Source organism: Pyrgilauda ruficollis, unplaced genomic scaffold, assembly GCF_017590135.1.
Source record: "Pyrgilauda ruficollis isolate IOZ18807 unplaced genomic scaffold, ASM1759013v1 scaffold37, whole genome shotgun sequence".
NCBI classification, from domain to species: Eukaryota; Metazoa; Chordata; class Aves; order Passeriformes; family Passeridae; genus Pyrgilauda; species Pyrgilauda ruficollis.
The window spans coordinates 4464507-4485681 of NW_024525156.1; the positions used below are offsets into that span (position 1 = coordinate 4464507).

Here is a 21175-nt window from a genome sequence, read left to right on the forward strand (position 1 = left end):
CAGCCCTTCAAAGTTCTGCTCCTGCTGAAGGTATTCAGAACTAAGGAATGAGTGTTGTAACAACTGGGTATCAGCTATCAGCTCTTCCCAGAAGCAGCTCTGCCAAGTCTTCCACTTCACATTGGCAACTCATCGGCCCCAGCCACAATCTCCTTTCCCGCACCATAGAGGGATGTCTACATCTTGTGCTGTCCTATTGCTGGCACTGTGCATCCTTGTGAATCCATGGCCCCTTCTCTGGTTGCTGACACAGATTTCTCCACAAAAGCACAGGCTAGAGAGTGAGACTGCACAGGAAAAATATAATAAAGAATATTTTAGGAAGAACGTAAGAGAAACTGCAGTTGAAGCAGGACTTGACCAGACAGCCATATCAACCAGCAGCTTGCTTATACATGGCTGTCCTCATCTATCCACACTTTTCTCCATTTTCCCATGCTACTAATTCCTGCCCCCACCTTGATCCATCTTTTTTCCCACCCTTTCCCTCCAAAATAAACAAGTGTAGTTACTTTTTCCCCATTGGTTCCAGTTTTGCTACATCCATAACCACATTTGGCTTTTCTGATGCCTTTAGCTATTACATCTCAACCTTACATGATACAGAACCATTAAGGTTGGAAAAGACCTCTAAGATCATCCAGTCCAACTGTTAACCCAGCACTGCCAAATCCACATCTAAATCATGTCCCCAGGTGCCACATTTACACATTTTTAATCCACTTCATGGATAGTTACTCTACCACTTCCCTGGGCCTGTTCCAATGCCTGATAACCCTTTCTGTGAAAAAGTTTTCCCAAACATTTACAAGGTTTATTGATATGGTAACCTGGACACTGCAGGTTTTTTTCCCCAAGATTGCACTCCCCAGAAAGACTCTAATATTGCCTTCCAGTTCTCTTACAGTTACCTGGGAACCTTGTCCTTCTCTCACACAGCTCCCCATAACCAGCTGTGAAATCCAGCCATTTTTCATGGTGTTACACTGTAATATTTGCCAGCTGCTCACTTTGCTGTTTGTTATGTTTGGCAGTTTCTCTTGTTATGTTCCCTATTTTCTCGTGTTCTGTTCCATTACCTAAGCCTCACCATGGGGCCTAGTCATCTTCATCATGTATTTCAGTGGGGAAAGTAATCCATAATGTGTCCCAGTGCAGAAATCACAGAAAAATACAAAGAACTTGTCCCATAGACGGAATCACAGAAAACACAATTGCAAAGGATTTCTGGAAGTCATCCAGGTGAGTCTTGAGTATTGCCAGGGCAGGAAATTCACCACCTCTTTGGTCAACCTGTTTCAGTGCTTAACTACTCTGACCATGGAAGAATTCCTTCCTTACACGTCACTGGCAGTTCTATTGCTCTGCCTTGCTGCTGAAAAATTTCCCTCTTGTCATTTCACTGCGCACATCTGATCCAAGTCTGGTGCAAAGCTCTCTTTTACAGCATGAAAGGAAAGTTTGTTCCCGTATCCTATGAAATCCGCTTTTCTGCTTATCTCGTCACAGCAGCAACATGTGTGGTTCAGGATAAAGAAGAGGTTAAAAAAATCAATTAAATTAATCAAATTACTTAATGAAAAGAAAAGTCAGCTGCCTTTCCTCATAAATTGTTCAAAGGCCACATCACAGTTTTCAATTCTGTGGAATCACTTCCCCTAAATCAAGGCTACCTCTGGTACAGAGAGAAAAGGAAGGGGAGTGTCTTGGGTTTAGAGCGGAAGAGGCAGGGAAGCTATTCCAAAGCTTTAAATGAAATTTAATTTTAACATTAAGTAAATTCTGTTATTTCAAGAATGAGTTACAATTTACTTTGTATTATTTAGAAGAAACCAAAATTTACTTTGTAGTGATAGAGTACTTCTCAGTCTTTCACTTTACAGCAGCTTGTCACTAACATATAACCCTCATACACCAGTTAAAAAATATAAAATTCTTAATTCAAATGTGGATACCCAGATAGAAGCAGACTTCTTTCCTCAGTTTACCCCCTTTCCCTGAGATGTTTTAATGTCACCAAACCTGAAGCTGATCTCTACCACTCAAGTCCTTCTATTTTTTTTTATCTGCATCTCTGTCAGCTCATGGCAGAAAGATGTGTTATAGTAATCAGTGTTCTGCTGAAGGTACAGCATCTTTTTTGATGCTTATAAGACTTATGAGCTAAAATAAGCCCTAGTCAGCATAGATGTTAACTATTTCAAAAAATGCTGTTGAAATCATCCCTGAGTATGTTTTTAAAATTTTTTACCTTTTTTTTTTTTTTGTGTGTGTGCTGAAATAGTTGCCAAAGCATATTCAGACATTTTAGTCGTTGTACCATCTCATGGTAAAGAAAACAATTCAGTGGTATGAAAAAAAGAGAAATCCACACAGGAGGATAAGATGGGAAATCATTTAAAAGAAGATCAGCAGCTTAATACATTTGCAGATGTAAGTATTTACTTATGACCTTTTGTGATTTGTGATTTTCTGACCATGTAAGAAATAATTCGTACCAATAATTAGAAGTAACACATAGATCATTGCATAACTTCTCATCAGTTAGAATAATTCTGGTTTTGATTGTACCATTAATAAGATGGGCCAAATGATAACTGTCACCTGGTGAAAGCTGGGGAGGTTTTACACATCTCAACAGACCAATTTACACCGGTCAAGCACCTGATTCATCCTTCTTCCTCCTCTCCTGGCACTTCCTTATTGCTGCTTTGGGGAAGGAAGGTAGCTTCACATTTGCAGTCTATCGAGGAATTTATTTATTTTTAAATAAGGAAAAGTTTCTCCTGGGTATCATTTGAGGGTGAACAATAGCCTCAGAACTTAATTCCAAAAGCAGCTCTTAAGCACACAGTTGCATCATGAATATTTATCTGGCTGCATGCAAAAGCTCTGAATATCTTGGCTCCACTGTTCTCCTTCTGCATGAGACCCCCCTTTGTTGGGAAAACGCTGCCATCGCAACCAAGGGCAGCAGAAGGCGAGGGGGCTGGCAGGCAGGGAGAGAAAGCAGGTTGGGTTTTCAGGCTAATTACAAGGTTTTGTGTTCTGGGTCACCTTGTAAATGAGATACGATGCTCAGAAAGCTGCAGCCAAAGCTGCTCGGCAGAAAGTGGAGCAAACGCACAAAGGTTCTGCTGGTGTTTAGCCTTTCTTGAACACAACCTGCAATTTTCATGGTGAGCAATTACAATGGCTCTAGAAAATTGGTTCCTAGGGCATCTTGCTAAATAGACAAAAGTTGTTTTATATGCCAGGCTGTAAAACCGTTCACTCTGGGTCTGGTGAGTGATCTGTATCAATAGACTTCTTCCCTCAGAATTCTTTTGACACACTTGCTAAAATGCATTAAAATTTTAACACAGCCTCAACGAAACAGATTTCAGCAGCTTTGCAAGCTAATGCGGCTTCAAAACATTTTGTCATATTGATCAGTTTAGCACTTCTTCAGTTTAAGGCTGGCAGGATTTCTGATTATCTGTACTGCACATGTAAAACATTTCTAGGCTATCTGAGGAACAGATCTGAAGGCAGCTGGAGTCTGGTTCCTACATTTCCTCTGCCTGTGGCCTGTGCTTATGTTTTTCATTCACCTTATAATTCTGCAACTTGAACCACATTTGCCAAAGGAATATTGTGAAAATTAGTATTTTCACTGTTCTTTGGTGATGCCTCAACCTCACTCCTGCTATTTTCTGGATGACAGTGGGCTGGTTGTTTATTTGCACAGTAAGGCTCTGTTTTCAAATGCTGCTTCACATAAATGAGCACCACGGGCACTTTTACTCTTAAAACACTATACAGGGTGTATATAGACTCAGACCATACCAGGGCTGATGCCTGATACAGGGTATGGATGCTGTGGGACATTGCAGACAGGACCATAAGAGCACTGAGCACTTTGGGGGCCCCTCAGGTAATTGCAGCCTAACCACCTGCACACTGCACCTCCGCTTCACCCGTGCAGCTCTGCAAGGAAAGGACTTTGATGCTGAATATTTGCAGCCCAGGGGCTTTTTAAAAGCTGTGTAGATGTAGCAATTAGGATATGGTTTAATGTTGGACTTGGCAGTGATGGGCTAATGGCTGGACTCAATGGCCTTAAAGACCTTTTCCAATCCGAACAATTCTGTGACAGTGCTTACCTGAAGTGTTGATGAGGACACCAGGGTGGACCTCTGTCCCTCACTATTCCCACTCTGCCCCTCACAGACTATTCCCAGCACACCATTAACAAGACTTACTCTCTTAGGGTGTTGGCTTTGCCCGTCTGCCTTGAGCAACACGGATAAGTCACTTGCAGAGAGAAAAACGAGGGATACAATGAGTCATCACTTTGATAGCTCAGATCAGGCACATAACTGCTAGAGCTTGCTCATAAATTTGGGGGTCACAAGGTTTAGTTTACATCAGAGCCATCATGTCTAAAACCTACTTTTGGACTCTGCCTGCTTTTTAGTGAAATATTTTAGCCTAGCTCAACTTTTACAACTAAGACAAAGAATGCCTGAGTGAAACCTTACGTTCTCCAATTATAAGAATTTCTCAGGAATGTAGTAGGGCTGGTAAGATGATATTGTCTCTTCTAGCCTTATACATAAGCATTTTATTAAGTTCTTTATCTTCTTTTGAATTCTCTGGGTTTAGTATTTACAGTCACTCTGGTTTTGCTTTTTTTTTTTATCTTAGTTGCAGTAATACTAAAGGTTGCTGTTGTGTAAGAGCTTCAACTGTATGAAAAAATCCAGACAATTCTGCATATTCTCTCTGCAACAATAGGGCAGCATCTTCCTTTAAAATACGTCAGTCCTTTGAAATTAACAAGCAATTTGTTGGTCAGTGCAACTAAACACTAAAGAGGCAGTAAATCAATCCCTGCCCTTGGGTGCCTCAGTTCCAGTAATTGCAAAAGATGCAAAATTAAACAAGATTTTCATTCTAGTGAACAGAGTCAATTCAGACCAATGGAAGAATGGGAGAATATTGTATATTTCTCAGGCAAATCTAAATCGTTTATCCTGCCCTTACTGGGGCTGCCTCAGGACTGTTTCAAAGACAACTACTATAAAAATGGATCAGAATAGCCTTTTGCCTCATCATCACATCTCCCCAAATACTGCTGCCTCTGCAGTACTTTTTTTCTGTTGCTATTCCCAGGAGATAAACCAGCTTCAATAATTTGCAGCAATTTATAATTATTGATGAGTCTTCAGGTTGCCTTCTTTGAAGGGAGTTCATTAACCATGTATTTGATTATTAGGACGCACTTCAACCCCCTCTTATTCTACTGACAACTGGACAAAATTGCGTGGAAATTGTTCTGCAGTTTTCTAGCTCTGCAGTTTACCAGATCACTTAGAGAAAACAGACCAGCAAAATTGCTATAATTCCTTTCAATTTTTAATAGCTCTCTTGTGCTGGGGCTTTAATCTGTATGAAATTGCTAAAGCACTGAGTAAATAAAGCAGCTGTTACAGCTCATGGAGCTACAATATGGCCATGGCTTCCTGGAGAATATTCATTACGACTACCCATAGTACATATAGTCACTTATAAAAATATAACTTAGTGGAGAATATAGAATTATAGTTAAAAAAAAAGACTCCCAGATTCTTACATGAGAAAATGTCAGTACTGCATGATATGCACAGTGTGGTGTGGGACCATTAGAACATGAACAGATGCACAATTCCAGGTTATGTAGGGCTGGATGACTGCATACCTGTACATTTAAATACCATTTTTATATCTGTTTATACATAATCGCTAACATGTGTCTGTGGCTGTTTAAATGATTGTACAACCACAGGGTATGATAGTTTGAACTTTTACATATTCATTTAAATGTGTCTGTGTTTACTTGACCAGCCCCAGAGTGCAGATAGGAAGATAAGAAAAGGAAATGCCAAAGCTGTGAGACAGAAATTCTTTTTTTCTGTACTTTTCAAAATGCATCTGATGTAGTTCCCAGATGTCTTACAGGGTGAGTTAACAGGCTACAATATTAAAACTCAGTCTATTAAGTTGTTTTGAAATTAAACTTAATGTTATATCAGTGGCAAGAGGCCTTAGGCACAGCAATATGGTTTTATGCTGCAGGATCTTTGTGCAAAGAAGAATGTCTCTATAACTCCCAGTTTAATATTTACTCCAAAAAGCACATGTACCTGATCCAGCAAATGCACATGTGGCAAAGGTCCTTTTCCTTTGCCATCATTTAGAAAAGAGGATTTCTGAACATTCTATCAATGTTGACAAATCCTCAGAAAAAATACTGGAGGGTTTAATACGTGAACCAAAATTGACATAAACTTTATGCAAATGTTTGCTTAAAAGCTGTGTACATTGTCTTTGCCTTAAATGGCATGGTTCTGGATAAATACAGTGTGTGCAGATATCTTTGTAGGTCAGGAATCTGACTTGCCAACTACATTTGTAATCCTGAAATAAGGAAGAACACTTCAGTCACAGAGGACCAGCAAGAGCAAGATTATATATTAAGGAAAGTATGTATTAGAAATAAGCTAACACAGCTTTTGGTGCAGGGAAGGCTTTACATAGATACACATTTACATAGATACAGGGAGGGCTGTGGGAGCAGCCTAAAAGTGTGTGTGAATGTTATACATCAAAGATGCATGGACAGGCTCTGTTTGGATTCCTGATGGTCTTCAACAAGATATCTTATAAAGAATCTTAGAGCATCTCAGGTTTTAAAAAGATTGAAGTGAATATTGGAAACAATTCAGAGAAGAGTGGCAAGTATGATCTGAAGCACACAAAGGTTTCTGTGCGCACAACAGCTAAACAGAGTAGCCTGAAACCTGGAAAAAATATGATTGGGAAGGGAATATTGCAGTGTTCTATGCAATGACAAGTGAAGAGGAGAGAAGGAGATGTGTTCTCCATACATCTTCCAATGCAAGCACTCAGAATTAAACTGGTGGATTACTGAATCAAAACAAATGAAAGTAGACTTCTTCACATAAAGCAAATATGAACCATGGAACTCCTTACTCTGAGATTTTGTAGATGTTGCAGTTTAAAGGCATTCAGAGGGCAGCCCAAAAAATTCATGGAGGAAAAAACTGAGACTTATAAAGCTCAAAAAATATAATATGCATCATAATAATGCAATGTACATCCAGATGATGATGTCACAGAATCCTAGAATTGTTAAGGTTGGAAAAGACCCTCAAGATCATTGATCCCAACCATTAACCCAGCACTGCCAAGTTCACCACAAAACCATGCCCCCAAGCGCTGCATCTACACATCCCAAATCAGTGGAGACTAGGGAAGCATAGCCAGTCAGTCAGCTGTGTACTGCTACATTGTTCTGAGGCACAATTTTCTCAGCCTGCAAATCCTCTCTTCACATGCCATGATGTTTCCTTAGGCTGTGTTCCTCAGGTAACGATATAAGGTAACAGCAACACCAGTATTCGCATGGCAAGCTTTGTAATTGATTCTATGATAAATTTTGGAGCCAAAAAGATGAGAGAAAAAAGAGGTTTACTAATGACTTCCTTTCTTTTGCTTTCACCATGTTCTCAGTGAGTTACAACATGTACTCCTAAGGGTTCTTTCCCCTCCACTCAATCTAAGTAGAGCATCTAAGCTGAGCAGCAAGTCAGACTTTTCTTGGAATCATAATGCGCTGCAACCATGAGTATCAACCTCTAGAGATGACAGAGATTACGTGCCATCTCCAGAGCAGAGCAACTTTAGGAAGTCCATTTATATAAAAGCAGAAAGTCTGTCCAAGGAAACAGTGTATCTGTGAAGCTATGTGTCTTCTGCACTGCGCTGCTAAGCAGAGAAATTCCCAGGCTGGGTAAAAAGCAATGTCACATCACTTATGCCTAAGGTCTCTGAAAGAAGAAATGTTGTTGGGTTTCTTTCACACACTTCTCTTAAACAGGATGTCCTGTATCACTGAATACATCTTTTGTTTTATTGAGTAGCAGATGCCTATTCAATTATTCATTTAAGTATTGTAACCTAATAAGTGATGCCTGGAAATTTTATGAAATAATCTTAGACCGAGTGACATCTGGTGTTTGATCAGAGATCTATTCAAAGCCATTTTTATCTGCTGGAACTTCTTGAGTCTTATGCTTTGACCAAATCAGAGAATGTCTAAAAAAGTATAGGCCAAATGTAATAAAATAATAGGAAATAGTCTATTATTGAAAATGTAGTAATACTTTAAAACAAATAATAAGACTGAAGATGGAATTTCTCATATATTTAAATGAAAATCTCTTACTTTAGCAGTGTGTTTTTAAGGTGACTCAGGGTAAAATATTTTCTCTACAAAAATGGGACTTACCAGTGATTTCAGAGACAATTACAAGCTTCTGTTTGTTTACTGACAAGGACTGAAAATTTCCATGATGGTACAGAAGTCACTTGATATATGCCATTACATTTACATAGACACAGGAATTTTGAATCCCTAGTAACACTCCAAATAAAGTTTATGAATGTCAACAATTAACATGCTATTTTTTTTCTGCAGAAATTATATAAATATCACCCAAGTAACTTATAAAATAATGCAGCATGACACTAATTTGAATTACCTTTTCCCAGATTATATATAAAAGTAGCTTTGTCTTCCTTTGAGGGATATTTGGAAAAAAGTGTCTAATGTAATGAAATTGCAAATAGCAAGTGAAGTAGACTCAGGTCAGGTCTGTAGGAAAAGAAATTTTAAGTGCCATTCCTTAGCACATGAAAGGACTTTTCTTCCAGGAGAGGAGAAAGAATTGTTTTGGAAACTTTCTGTGCAGAAAGATGTTTCATTTTTACTGTCTTCATTACATCTTGTTGAGACGAAATACAATCTAATTCTCAGTATGAAATATGTCACAATACAGAAAATAGATTCCTGATCTAAGAGCATTGCAAGAACTGTTACAGAAGTATCCTTTATTGTGTGCTTGCTTGTCCATTACCTTAATTAAGAAAATATACAGAAGGATCTTAAGCATATGGAAGTAATTGAAATACATGCAGCAAGCACAGTTTTCTCAGAGCAGGGCAGATATTCGTGTCACCTTGGCTCTCTGCTCTGCAGAGCTGGAAGGACATCTGGCACCTGCCCAGAAACGCTGCAGCTATTAATCATAGTAGAGTAAGAAATGACTTTGTGTTGAAACATGAGTATCCAGAAATATTCTTGGCAGGGATATTTCTCTATTATGAACTTGCTGTTAAGCTGAGTGTTTGTTTGTTAAGCTTACACGTTTTTTTAAGTCTTTGTTTATACAATTCACCATTTAAAGACATTTATTTAGCAAGGTTTCAGTAAAACTACAAGTTAAGTCAGTAATTTCTAATTGATCTATTTAAAATCTCAAAGATCACTTAGGGCAAAAAGAAGTGGTTTGCAGGGTTTATCTGCTCTATTTCTGTGATCAGAGTAGAGTCAGAGATGAGATTATAGAGTACCTGGAGTAACTGCTAGAATCACACAATAAGCACTTTCATTCACTTGGGAGCTGCACTCATCAAGAAAGCAATTTATAAAAACATCACAATATGAAATATCTGGGAAATTGTTAAACCATTCCCACCACTTAGCAGTTCATCCAACTGAATTAGAAAGGTCAATCACTGAAATCAAAACTGCTCTGCCTAGGACGACTTTTTGCCATCAAGAGGCTCTTTTCTGAGTGGTATGAGAGAAACAGATTGTCTCAGGCACACTGGTGATTCATCTTACGCTGAGAACTGGCTAACAATGACAGTGTCTTGATCTGCATGAAAAAAAACCCAAATTAACAAGAGCTATAGGTTGGATAAACCAACAGCTGAGCAGCATCCAATTCCGGTAGCACCTATGTCTGTCCCTGTCAGACTGCACAGCTCTTCATTACTTGTTCTTCACAAGGAGGTTTAAGCAAAAAATGTTTCAAGGACAGGCGAAGGCTGGGCACTCAGCTCTCATTTCAGTAAAAAAAGGGACAGAGAGGATGCTGAGCCTTAACAGGTTGCAGCAAAATCCTTAGCACCTTCTTCAGACATTTCTTTCTGTGCCTGAGCAAAATAATTTTACACTGACTTTATGCTAAATGGAGTACAGGAGCATGCACTACATTTTAAAAAACTGTGTGCTGAGCAGCATTATCCAGCATCTTCTCATCTCACAATGTATGTAATAATAATAATTGTTTAAAAATAACTACCTGTAATTACGTATTCCCTATTATTTCCAAAATATTATTAATCTTACTAAAATTCAAAGATGCACTTGAAACCTGAATGGCTTCAAACTTTCCTTTGAGATAATTAAAGGCCAACAAAAATCTATTTTAGAAGCTTTGCTGCCTGGCTGATGTTGTTTTAATGTTACTCTTAAATAAAATTCCATCTCACCTCCAGGTGAGAGGAAAGGAAAGAAGAAAGATCTAACAGTCTCCTTCACCAAATGCCCTGAAGGTTATAATCAAACAAAGTAGACATCAGGATAATTCAGACATGTGCTCCTTTTCAGAGAATCAATTAACAAATGAGAAAAATTAGGTTGGATTTTTCTGTTCCGTATGCAACTAGAAATGGAAAACACCATTGTTTCTAGCAATTCTCATTCTACATTATAAACTCACATACACTTATTCTGGCCACCTTTTCTTGTCTGAGACAGACATAATATACAACAGTTATCTCTCTTCAATATTATGCTAAATATGGGCAGTTGCAGTAATAGCAATATTTTGAACTACTAGCCCAGAAACTGTAAAGGAAGCAAAGCATAAAATAATAGAATAAGAAAGTATCAAAAAGTTGGAACAGAAGCTGAGCAAACATGAAACCTGATAATTTAATGGAGAGGTTTTTTCCTGAGGTTTTTTTATTTATTTTTATTCCTAGTGTATATATCCACCACCCAAAAAAAAAAAGTTTTCTTAGATTCCTCACAAAGCACAGGCAGCTGAGATTTTGTGATGATGTGACCTAATGTTATACCCTAATCCTCCATCTCCACTAACTAGCCCAGTCATCATGCTTACCATGACTACCTAGATATCCAGGGAAAGCAAGTGATCCATGCTTTGGCTGTAAATCACCTGAGCTGGGGAAGCCTGAAACCTTCTCATCAGCAGGCATGGGTGTCAGTGTTATGGGGGTAGCCACCTTCATTGTGGCCAGCCTTGGGCACTTACTTCATTAACTAATGACCACAATAAATCAATACACTTACAGAGCAGACATTTCACACATTTTCAGGGCCTCTGGGCTGTGGAGGCCCTGTGTGCTTATCCTTCATGGAATATCCCTCTAACTCCAAGCTAATCCCAGGACAAGGGGTGATGGCTTCAAACTCAAAGTTGGCAGGTTTAGATGAGGTATTAGGAAGAAATTCTTCACTGAGGGGGTGGTGAAACACTGGAAATGGGTTGTCCTGAGAAGCTGTGAATGCCCATGTCTGGAAGTGCTCAAGGCCAGACTGGAGAGGTCTTTGAGCAACTCCCTCAGGGCAGGGGAGTTGAAACTAGATAATCTTTAAGATCCCTTCAAATGCAAACCATTCTGTTATTCTATGAATCCATGAGATCTAAATAAGACCTCTTGGAAGCACCAGATTTAAAGAGTCCTACTCCACCAAATCTGACACACAAGCTGGTGTCACTGCAAGGTGACAGAATGCTCCAGTATCCAGAGCAGTATCTACAGGCCTCTTGCCTCCTAAATGTTTTCTCAACTATCATTTAAATATCATTTCCCCTGCCTGCTGTCAACAATTTTGCTCTTAAGCTCCTTTTCCAACTACATTATACACACAGGAAAAATCCTCTTTGCCCTCTTTACTTATGTCCCATATACACCTCACTTGGAAGTCGCAGGCTGTGCTCCAACAGCTCCTAGGGACCCAGAAAAATCCAGGCTGAGCTGAACGCAAACATGGAGCGCCTTTTCCTTGTCACTCTTCTCTTCCAAGTTCATACAGTAAAATCATGAAGGTAAAAGTGATTAGAGGTGGAACAAATACAAGAAAAAGCAAGCGTGCAGGGCAGGGTAATATCAAGCAGCAATTAGATTAACTTAGACTGGTAGGTAACAAATTTTAAAAGGAACACCTAGTTTTCTGGTTTTGTTTTTCCTCTTCCTGGTGGTACCTGGCATCAGGGACGGGCTGTGCTTCAGGCAGGTAACAGCACAGAGTGCTTCGGGTGTGCAAACTATGCCACCAGTAATCCAAACACACCTAAATCCCTGTTAAGTCTTAGCCAACCAGGCAAGCCTGCTATGGAGCACATGCATATAATGCTATTTTGGGGCTCCTGCCCAAAACCACTCCATTTAGCAACCAGAAGAAAGTTAAAGCAATAAAATAATTTGCTGATGAAAAGAAGTCATCAAAAAAAAAAAAGTCTGGGAGAACAAACATAAGCACAAAGGGCTCCAGTTTCACAAATACCCAAGAATAAAAGGGCTCCCCTTGCTCCCACTGCAAACCCAATCTATCCCACAAACCTCCAACCCCTGGGTGAGGAGCCACCATCCTGTTCCATACTGGGGGCTCCCTTATGTATGAACAGTTACAGATCCCACAGATGAGCTCACAGCTAACCAGAACTTCAGGTGACAATTGCTGATCCCCAAAATCTCCTGTTTCAGGTACTAAAATGGAGGTTTTCATCATAAAACCAAATAACCAAGCTGACACCACCTTCAGATGTAAAATTTTAAGAGCCAAGTTTTGATACACATTTTATTTCTATCAGTGTGGAACTGAAGAAAATGCTATTTTTTCACAGCTTTCAGTTCACATTCCAAAGAGAAGCATACAAAAGAAAAATGTCGGGATTGAGATTTTTTTCAAATTTTTATTCAACAACCTGCTTGCAGAAAATGAATACACAAAAGCTTACATTAAATACTGTACAAAATATTGAAGTTGTAGAGGAGCTAGTCCCCAGGTATGCTCACTTTTTATATCCTTAGCCATCTGCACTGCAGCTCCCAGAACAAAAGATCTGAAGGTTTTCCTGGCTGCAACTAATTATGACACATGAGAACTGCAGCCCTTGACAGGCTCCTGCTCAGTAGAATTTGGCAAGACAAAAGCAGTCAACTGTTCGTACTGCAGTAAAAAAACCCTGAAGTTTACAAATGAAAAATAATCATGTGTAATAAATGCATTTCTCCTAAAAAAACAGATGAGCCCACAATCCTGAGGCACACTTTTCAGAAAACAAAAAACCTTGTTTTTCTGCTATGGAAATGCACTTTGTGGGAAATACTCTGCATTGATGACCCGTAGCCAATTACATTTCTCAAACCCTCCAGGAATGAAAAGCAGATTACCATAGGAAGTTTCAACCACAATCACCAAGCAGAAGTCTTCAGAAAGATTCAGCAGCTTCAGACCAGAACCATGACCAACCATCAAGCTCCTTTACAGTCACCACTGCCATTTTCAGTACAGTTGTTAGGAGGGCTTAGATTCTCTCTCTCTGTCCAATCAATGTTTTTATAACACGGTGTCAGTTTATGAGACGTTTTTAGAGTTATCAAAGGCCAAGTTAAGGAGGAGGATCTTCTCCTCTAATAGCTTTGTACTTTGCCATATCTTCTGGGAACACCTTTGTCAGTTCCTGAATTAACAGGCTTTTAAATTTCTGGAAAGAGAAAAAAACGTATATACATCATCTGGACAACTTAGATTTCATCAGGCAATATTACCTGATGAACAGACATGTTTGTACCCAACATACCTCTCAGTGAACTGAAGTACCCAAAAACCCCCAAAACCACACGAACAAAGAAAGCTGTATTTACAAAATCCACATAAAATGCCCAAGTGAAATCCACAAGGAATGCACCAGGCAAACTAAAATGTGTGAATTCCCAGAAATTCACCTGCATTTTCTCCTAAGAAATACAGCAAAGTTGGACCTTTCTAGTAAACTCTGGTGCACCCATATCTGCCTGACCTTATTAAGGAAGCTGATTAAGGACATGTCCTCTTGATTTGATATGGAATCCACTCCACCTTCAAAAAGCAACTCACACCTGCCTTACAAGTACACAATTTCACAAGCAAAGAAAAAGCAGCTCAGGACTTATCTCCACAAGTCTACATTCGGCAGTACAAGCTGTCATCTTCCACACTAAGTTCAGCCAAAGACCGTTCTCAGAACTCACTAAACTTCCTTTTCTGACTGTGTTTTTCTGCAGTAGTTCCAGGAGTTAAATGTATCACAGAATGCTTAGGTTCATACTAAATGAAAGTACAAATTCAGAAACCCCTAAGCACTGGCATGCATTTTCACTAATTTTATAAAGACTGACGGATGATTCTAGAGCGTATTTGACATTTTAAACCTCCACTATCCATTCCAGACTGGAAAAATACCCCTTCAGTTTTGCTTACTTTTAAATTTGCACACAGCAAAACTCCACACCTGCAAAAAACCCAAGTAAAACATCTCTACTGCTACATATAGCTTTAGTCAATATAAAATCACAGCTGCATCCCCAACTGTGGGATAAATTACAGGTTTGCTTTCCTAACAGGCTGCATCAGCATCAATTAAGATACAGGGATGCAGAGCAATTTGTAAGACAAATCACACAATAACAGAAGTTAATAACTGCACAAGTGAAAAAAACCCACATATTTACAGGAAAGTAAAAACTTATCAAACACATTATTGCACTATACTTCCATTAATTCTGGCTTACCTTCATAGTGTCAATTTTTCCTTTCACTTGCTCATTTTTAGCCAAAGCTCGCTCCAGACACTCTTTAGTGTAAAGCTGAGGGTTGCGGCCTTGATCGATGTATCTGAAAACAGAAAAGACACTGCTAAACCATCATGTCCCTACTAGGATGCTCTCCAAGGTACAGAATTACTCATCTTGCTGTCTTCTCCTTTCTACTGTTATCTGAAATGCGCATTTTAAAAACCATCACAGTTAAACTCAGCCATTTCCAAAAGGCAGCTAAAGGACGAGGCCGTGGCCAGCAAACCTCTGTTTCCAGAGAACTTTGAATGAAGTATTAAAGGCACAGCAAAAAAAACCATGTATCTGCCAGCTTCTCACAGGCAATAAGCACAGATGATCAAAGGAAGATGGTCCTCTTCCAAGCAACTGGAAGGGCACTAACCAGGAAGTGGATTAGTTAGGACATGGTGAGCATTAAGCACACGGGAATGTGGCACCCAGCATATCAAGGATGAGGAGGAGCTGCACATACCACAGTAAAGAGTAAAAAATTAACACTACTGTATCAGCAAACTTAGCTGCAATTCTGTTTTGCGATACAATTCCTGGCCAAGGGAAACTCACTAGAGAGAACATTTAAGAGAGTTATCATAAATTTACAGCTGGAGTAAAAGCCCCACTGAATAAAGCAATGTACAGCCAGTAACACACTGGAGTACAGCAGACCAGCAATGTCTGGACCTAGAAGAAACACCAGTAAATTAACTTATCAGCTGTATCACAAAAGCTCTCTAGTACAGCTCTTCCTCCAAGTTCATTTTTCTTTTAATGTTGCAATTCTCTGCCAGACTGCCACTCCTGAAACTAAACACATGAGTACTTACTAACTTTATTTTCATTTGCAACTTTAAATCCTGATCCTAATCTAGTGTAAAAGTCTATTTTCCAAAATGAAAGCTGACTTACTAAATGGGTGTCCCTGTCCATGGCAGGGGTGTTAGAACCAGATGTTACTGAAGGTCCCTTCTAACCTAACCCATTCTGTGATGCTATGAAATCACTGAATTCGGCAGAATTTGTGTTACTGCCTACCCATGCAGAAGTAAAAAAAAAGTCTGAAAGGCCAGGCTGGGCGGGGCTCTGAGCAACTTATCTAGTAGGTGCCATCCCTCCCCACGGTGGGGGACTTGGAACAAGGTGAGCTTTAAGGTCCTTTCCAACTCAAAGCACCCCGTGGTTCTATGCAGACAGGTGTACATTTTATCGCTTCTCCTACCCTTGTGCCTCCTCACAGGCACAAGGCACTTCTGACCTCCTGCCTGCCCGTGTTCTCATTCAGAAGGACCGGGTTTGAGAGCAGCAGCCCTCAGCCAAAATACCCACACCAGGCTACCTGCAGTCACCGACGGCAGCACCTCCCCTTCCAGGCACACACAGACTTACTCAAAAACCTCCAAGGGCACGCTGATATCGTGAAGCTGCTGCCGGCATTTGTCGATATCCTGCAAGCCCGTCACCATGAAATTCCTGTTGGGAAGAAAAACGGGTCGGGTTTAGCCGGTTTCGGGGTCGCTGCGCTGCCCCTGACGGTGGGCGGGAGGCCAGCGGTACCGAGGCGGAGAGAGAGCCCTGAGGCACCACCCTGGGCCTGGAGGGGGAAAAGGCCCGCAACCCGGCCCCAACAACGGCCCCTCACAATTTCTGATTGAGCCCCGTCTGGCTGCTGGGCTGGAAGTCGCTGACGATGATGCCGAGCTGCCTGATGTTCTCCACGAACTTCTCCAGGTGCTCCTCCAGGGAGTCGAACTTCTCCGCCATCGCCGCCGCCCTCCCTGCGCCGCGCCACTTCCGCCCAGCCGCGCATGCGCGGGAGGGAGGGAGGGAGGGACGGAGGGAGGGAGGGAGGGCGGTGCGAGGCGGGGCGGCCGCGCCTCCGGGCCAGGCCACGCCCCCCCATGCCAGGCCACGCCCCCTCTCCTCACGGGCGGCGCCGTCCCGGCTCCAGCCGCGGTCGCGCGAGGGGAAGCCGGGACCGTGCCGGGTCAGCGGGCGCGTCCCGGGATTGTGTGTGTGTGTTCGAACGTGTTCTGTGTCTGCCAGCTCTGGGCCGTCTTCTTTTCTTCTGGGCCTGTGTAAGAAATGGAAACGGTGACAGATTCTGCTTCATAAAAAACCCCACATTGGAGTCATCTGGGGAATAGCAAAACGTAGGAACACGGAATCCAGAGTGGTTTGGGATGGAAGGGACCATCTGGATCTAGCTCTCTGCCATAGGCAGAGAAACCTCCCACTAGACCAGGTGGTTCAAAAACCCTTCCAGCCTGTCCTTGCACGCCTTCGGAGATGGGGCATCCACAGCTTCTCTGAGCAGCCTGTTCCTCACTACCCTCACAGTGAAGAATTTATTCCTATTATCCAATGTAAACGCACCCTCTCTCAGCTTGAGCCCGTTACTTCTTGTTCTGTCATGAATTGGTCTATATTAAATAATCCAGCTATCAGTCATCCCTGTGGGAAGGTTGTCTGGCATGCTTAGACCCCCAGGGCACATCACAATAACTGTGTTTTACAAATAGCTTGTCTCCACTATGTCTGTTTTGGGTTGAATCTGAGCAGATAAGTCCAATAATGTCAGGAGATAACTCATCCAGCTCTGGGGTCCCCAACACGGGAAGGACACGGACCCTTGGAGAGAGTCTGGAGGAGGCCACCACGTTGATCAGAGGGATGGAGCATTGAAGATTTCCTCTTCAATGAGGAAAGGCTGAGGTTTGGGATTTTTCAGCCTAGAAAAGAGAAGGGGAGACCTAACAACAGCCTTCTGGTACTTGTTGGGAGTCTACAAAAAAGATAGAGAGGGACTTTTTACAAGAGCATGCAGTAGCTTCAAACTGAAAGACAGCAGGGTTAGATTAGATATTAGAAATAAATTCTTTACTGTGGGCGTAGTGAGATACTGGGAGAGATTGCCCAGAGAAGCTGTGGATGTCCCATCCCTGACAGTGTTCAAGACCCGGCTGGATGGGGCTCTGAGCAGAAGGTGTCCCTGCCCATGACAGGGGGTTGTAACTGGATTATACCTTCCGTCACAAACTGGAATTTAGTGTATTTTGTGCATTTTGTAGCTATAACTTGCAATGATTTCTGCTGCACAATGAGAACCATGAAAATCTGCAACTCTTAGTTTCTTGGATGCATCTTATTTTTCCATTTTCTATTCATGACAACAACACCATCAAATGGTCAGTTTCTAATCTGGGTTACAATGCTAGACCAGTAGCAGGAAGTTGAGTTTTTTGCAAAATATAAAGCATTGTTTGGGAGTTTATGGGGTTAAATGTGCTAACCTAAAATTAAAAAGCAAACAACTGTAAAGAGCACTGAATATTAAGGAAGGTATAGAACTATGCAGATGTGAAATTAAAAAATATTTCTAGGACGCAGAAAACAATTTATCAGTTCTAGGCCTTGACAAGTATTGTCATCCTACATAAAGTAATCCCACTGTCTAGTGACCAGCAGTTGGTGACTGTCCTGTATCTATTGTTGGCAGAATGTTGTCTGGACAGCAGAAGTCCTGGGATTATGACATTTTAAGACAAATGCTTCACACATGAGAGATCTTGGTCTGAGGAAAAAAATAACTTTTTCTAATATTTCGAAAGAAGAATGTAGAATAGGGTGCACTTACCAAGTTAGATATGAGAATGAGGAATGGGGGTGTCAAGTTCTGAAAGAACAGTGTAAATACAAATGATTGTGTCAGATGTGGCTCTACAGGCACAAGGGATGGGGATTCAAACAGAAGAGTTGCTTTATGTCCATTTTTCCATATGGGTAATCACATCCAGTGGAAGTACAGAGCAGAACCACTTTCATTAAATTCAGTAACAAGGGCTTTGAGGTACTGTTAAAACTTCCTCTCCTTCCTGTTTGGGTGAAAGCCTTTGATTCTTGGAACTGAGCAAATATGACTTCTAGCTTGCTTGGGATAAATCCTAGAGATGTCCATGATCACATCTAACTCTGGGAATGTATTCAGCTGGACCTGAATAATGGAAGTTTAACATCAAAAATAATGGAAGTTTAACATCAAATATAGAGATATTCAGCTCACTGTAAAACTGTATTTGCTAGCCTGGTTAGGTTAGATTAATGAATTATGTAAATAAATGTATACCGTGCTTTTAAGGGCAAAACTTGCTATAAATATATTATCAGTTGTTAAATTTTTCTCATGATCACCAGCTTGGGCATCGTTTTCATGTTCAGGGGTAAAATGTGAAGATGAGAATCTTGTGTTCCAGTGAGAGAGACAGAGAGAAACAGAAAGAAAGAAAGTCAGTCTGACAAATACCTGAATTGATCAATAGGTATGTAGAGACAGAAATATTTAGAAAGAAAATGTCATGGCTCATGATGTAAGTAACCGTATTGTACTCGTACGCCGATTTTCATACAGGGAGTGGGCAATTACAGACATGTAAGCTGGACATCTGCACTGGCAGTTTAGTAGGGTTTGTAATAAGGGATGGAATGAGAGGCCATATGGATCAATATGACCCATTTGGGAAGAGCAGCACAGATTACATGAAGGAAAATCCTGTTTTGCAAATCTCTAATGAGTTTTTCAAGGGGTCAGCAAGCATGTAGATAAAAGTTATCTAAATGATACAATCTACGTGATTTCCCATCAGCTCTTAGAGAAATCCTTAAAATAAATCTTTTAAGGAAATAATGGAACGGAATGAAGGGAGAAATCCTAAACTGAATAAAGAACTGAATTCCAGATAGGAAATGCAGGACTGGGGCAAACATTTAATTCTTGAGAGGGGAGAATTGATTCCATAAGAGTTCAATGGGGAACTAGGCTGAAAATCTTGCCATTTAGTATGTTCATAGATGACCCAGAACAGAGATCAGATGATAAAATTAGTAAATTGGCTTATGAAAAAATTATTTGGCAGACTAAAGATGAATGCAGTTTGTAGGAAACTGTAGAAGGACCTGAAAAGACTTCAAGATGGATCATGTAAAACGATGTGCATAGCGAGCAAAAATCCCCTAGTTTCACATGAAGATTCATGACCTTTTTGACCATTACCATACAGGAGCAAGACCTGAGGATCAGAATAGAAAGTTCTTTGAAAACATCAGGTCAGTGCTCAGCAGTGTTCAGAAGTCATGTGGAGAGTTAGGAATTGTCAGGAAAGGAATGTGAGAATAAAACAGAAAATGTCGCACTACTGCGTAAATCCACAATTTGCCCCAACCTTGAATACTGTGTGCAGTTCTCATTCCCTGGAGTGGATCTGGAAAGGAGTCAGAGCAGGGCTGCCAAGATAACTGTAAATATGAAATGGCTTCTGTATGAGCAGACAGGGACTCTTCAGCTTGAGACAGAGCCCACTAATGAGACTTATGGCCAATGCTTCACTGTGTTTACAGAGCCATACGTGGCCTGGAGCCTAGACTGTCTTTCAGCACAAAAACCAGGGGCCATCAAAGTAAAGCCAAGAAGTGACAACTTCAGAACATAAAAGCAGTGATTTTTGTCATACAAAGTTGATAAACCCTGTGGGACTATTTGCCAATGGGTGTTACAGACAGAAAATGCTTAGCTGTGCTGAGGGGAATATGGGACAAATGCTTGGTAGACAGCCAGGGAGACGTAGGTAAACCACTCCTGGCTCAGGAAATCCCATGAACTGAAGGTAGCCCCAGGCCAGGAGGGCAGTCAGGAGAGGTCTCATAGATGCTTTTCCTGTCTTTGCTCTTCAGCATTTACTTCTGGTTAGTGCTGAGCACAGGATACTGGCCCAGATGGAGCCTTCATCTGAATCTGGGGGTTACTACTATCAGGCCCTCCTTGCTTGGAATGTCAAGTGATGACCTGTGCTGTGAAGGATGCAGACAGATTGCATAATGGCTTCTTACCAAGCAGAACATAAAAAGATTGATTTGTGACTGTTTATACAGCCTTTGGGTCTGGAAAAAAGCTCAGCTTGCTGTTTTTTTATTTAGTCTTACGTATACTCCAGATAAATGACTTGTCCAATATATTACGACACAACGTGGTGTTTAAGATTCATTACCGAAAGTGCTGAGACAGCCAACTTCTCATGAATACAAAAAGCAACATATAATTCATCTGTTTGTCCACCTCTAGAACTGTAACTCTCCTCCCAGCTCATGTTTTCTGCTGCTGGCCAGTAAAGTGGAGGAAAATTAATAAAGTAAAATAGATAATATTTTCTCTCCTGTCTTTCTCTCTTTTCTTCTGCATTATTACATCACTTCTTCTTCATTCTGCAGACAAAGAAATGGAGGTCGAAATTTCAGGTCATTAACTGGGAGCACCACCTGCTACAAATTACATTGTGTGAGCCATCTACCCTTCATTGTTTTAATTACAACAGGTAATAAACAAACAGAAGAGAAGCAGGGGAGATAGATGTGAACAGCACGGGGCATACCATTCACCTGCTCC

At 40.8% G+C, this 21175-nt stretch overlaps 1 protein-coding gene across 1 annotated transcript; it reads right to left on the reverse strand.

Moving 5' to 3' along the window:
* Positions 1-12691: 12691 nt before the first annotated feature.
* Positions 12692-16548, reverse strand: MED10 (mediator complex subunit 10). The gene is made up of 4 exons (XM_041476029.1): positions 16382-16548; positions 16129-16212; positions 14701-14803; positions 12692-13634 (listed from the first exon to the last, which is right to left on the reverse strand). The coding sequence occupies exons 1-4, from the start codon at positions 16501-16503 to the stop codon at positions 13539-13541; spliced, it is 405 nt and encodes a 134-aa protein (XP_041331963.1). The 5' UTR covers positions 16504-16548; the 3' UTR covers positions 12692-13538.
* Between the last annotated feature and the right edge of the window lie 4627 nt (positions 16549-21175).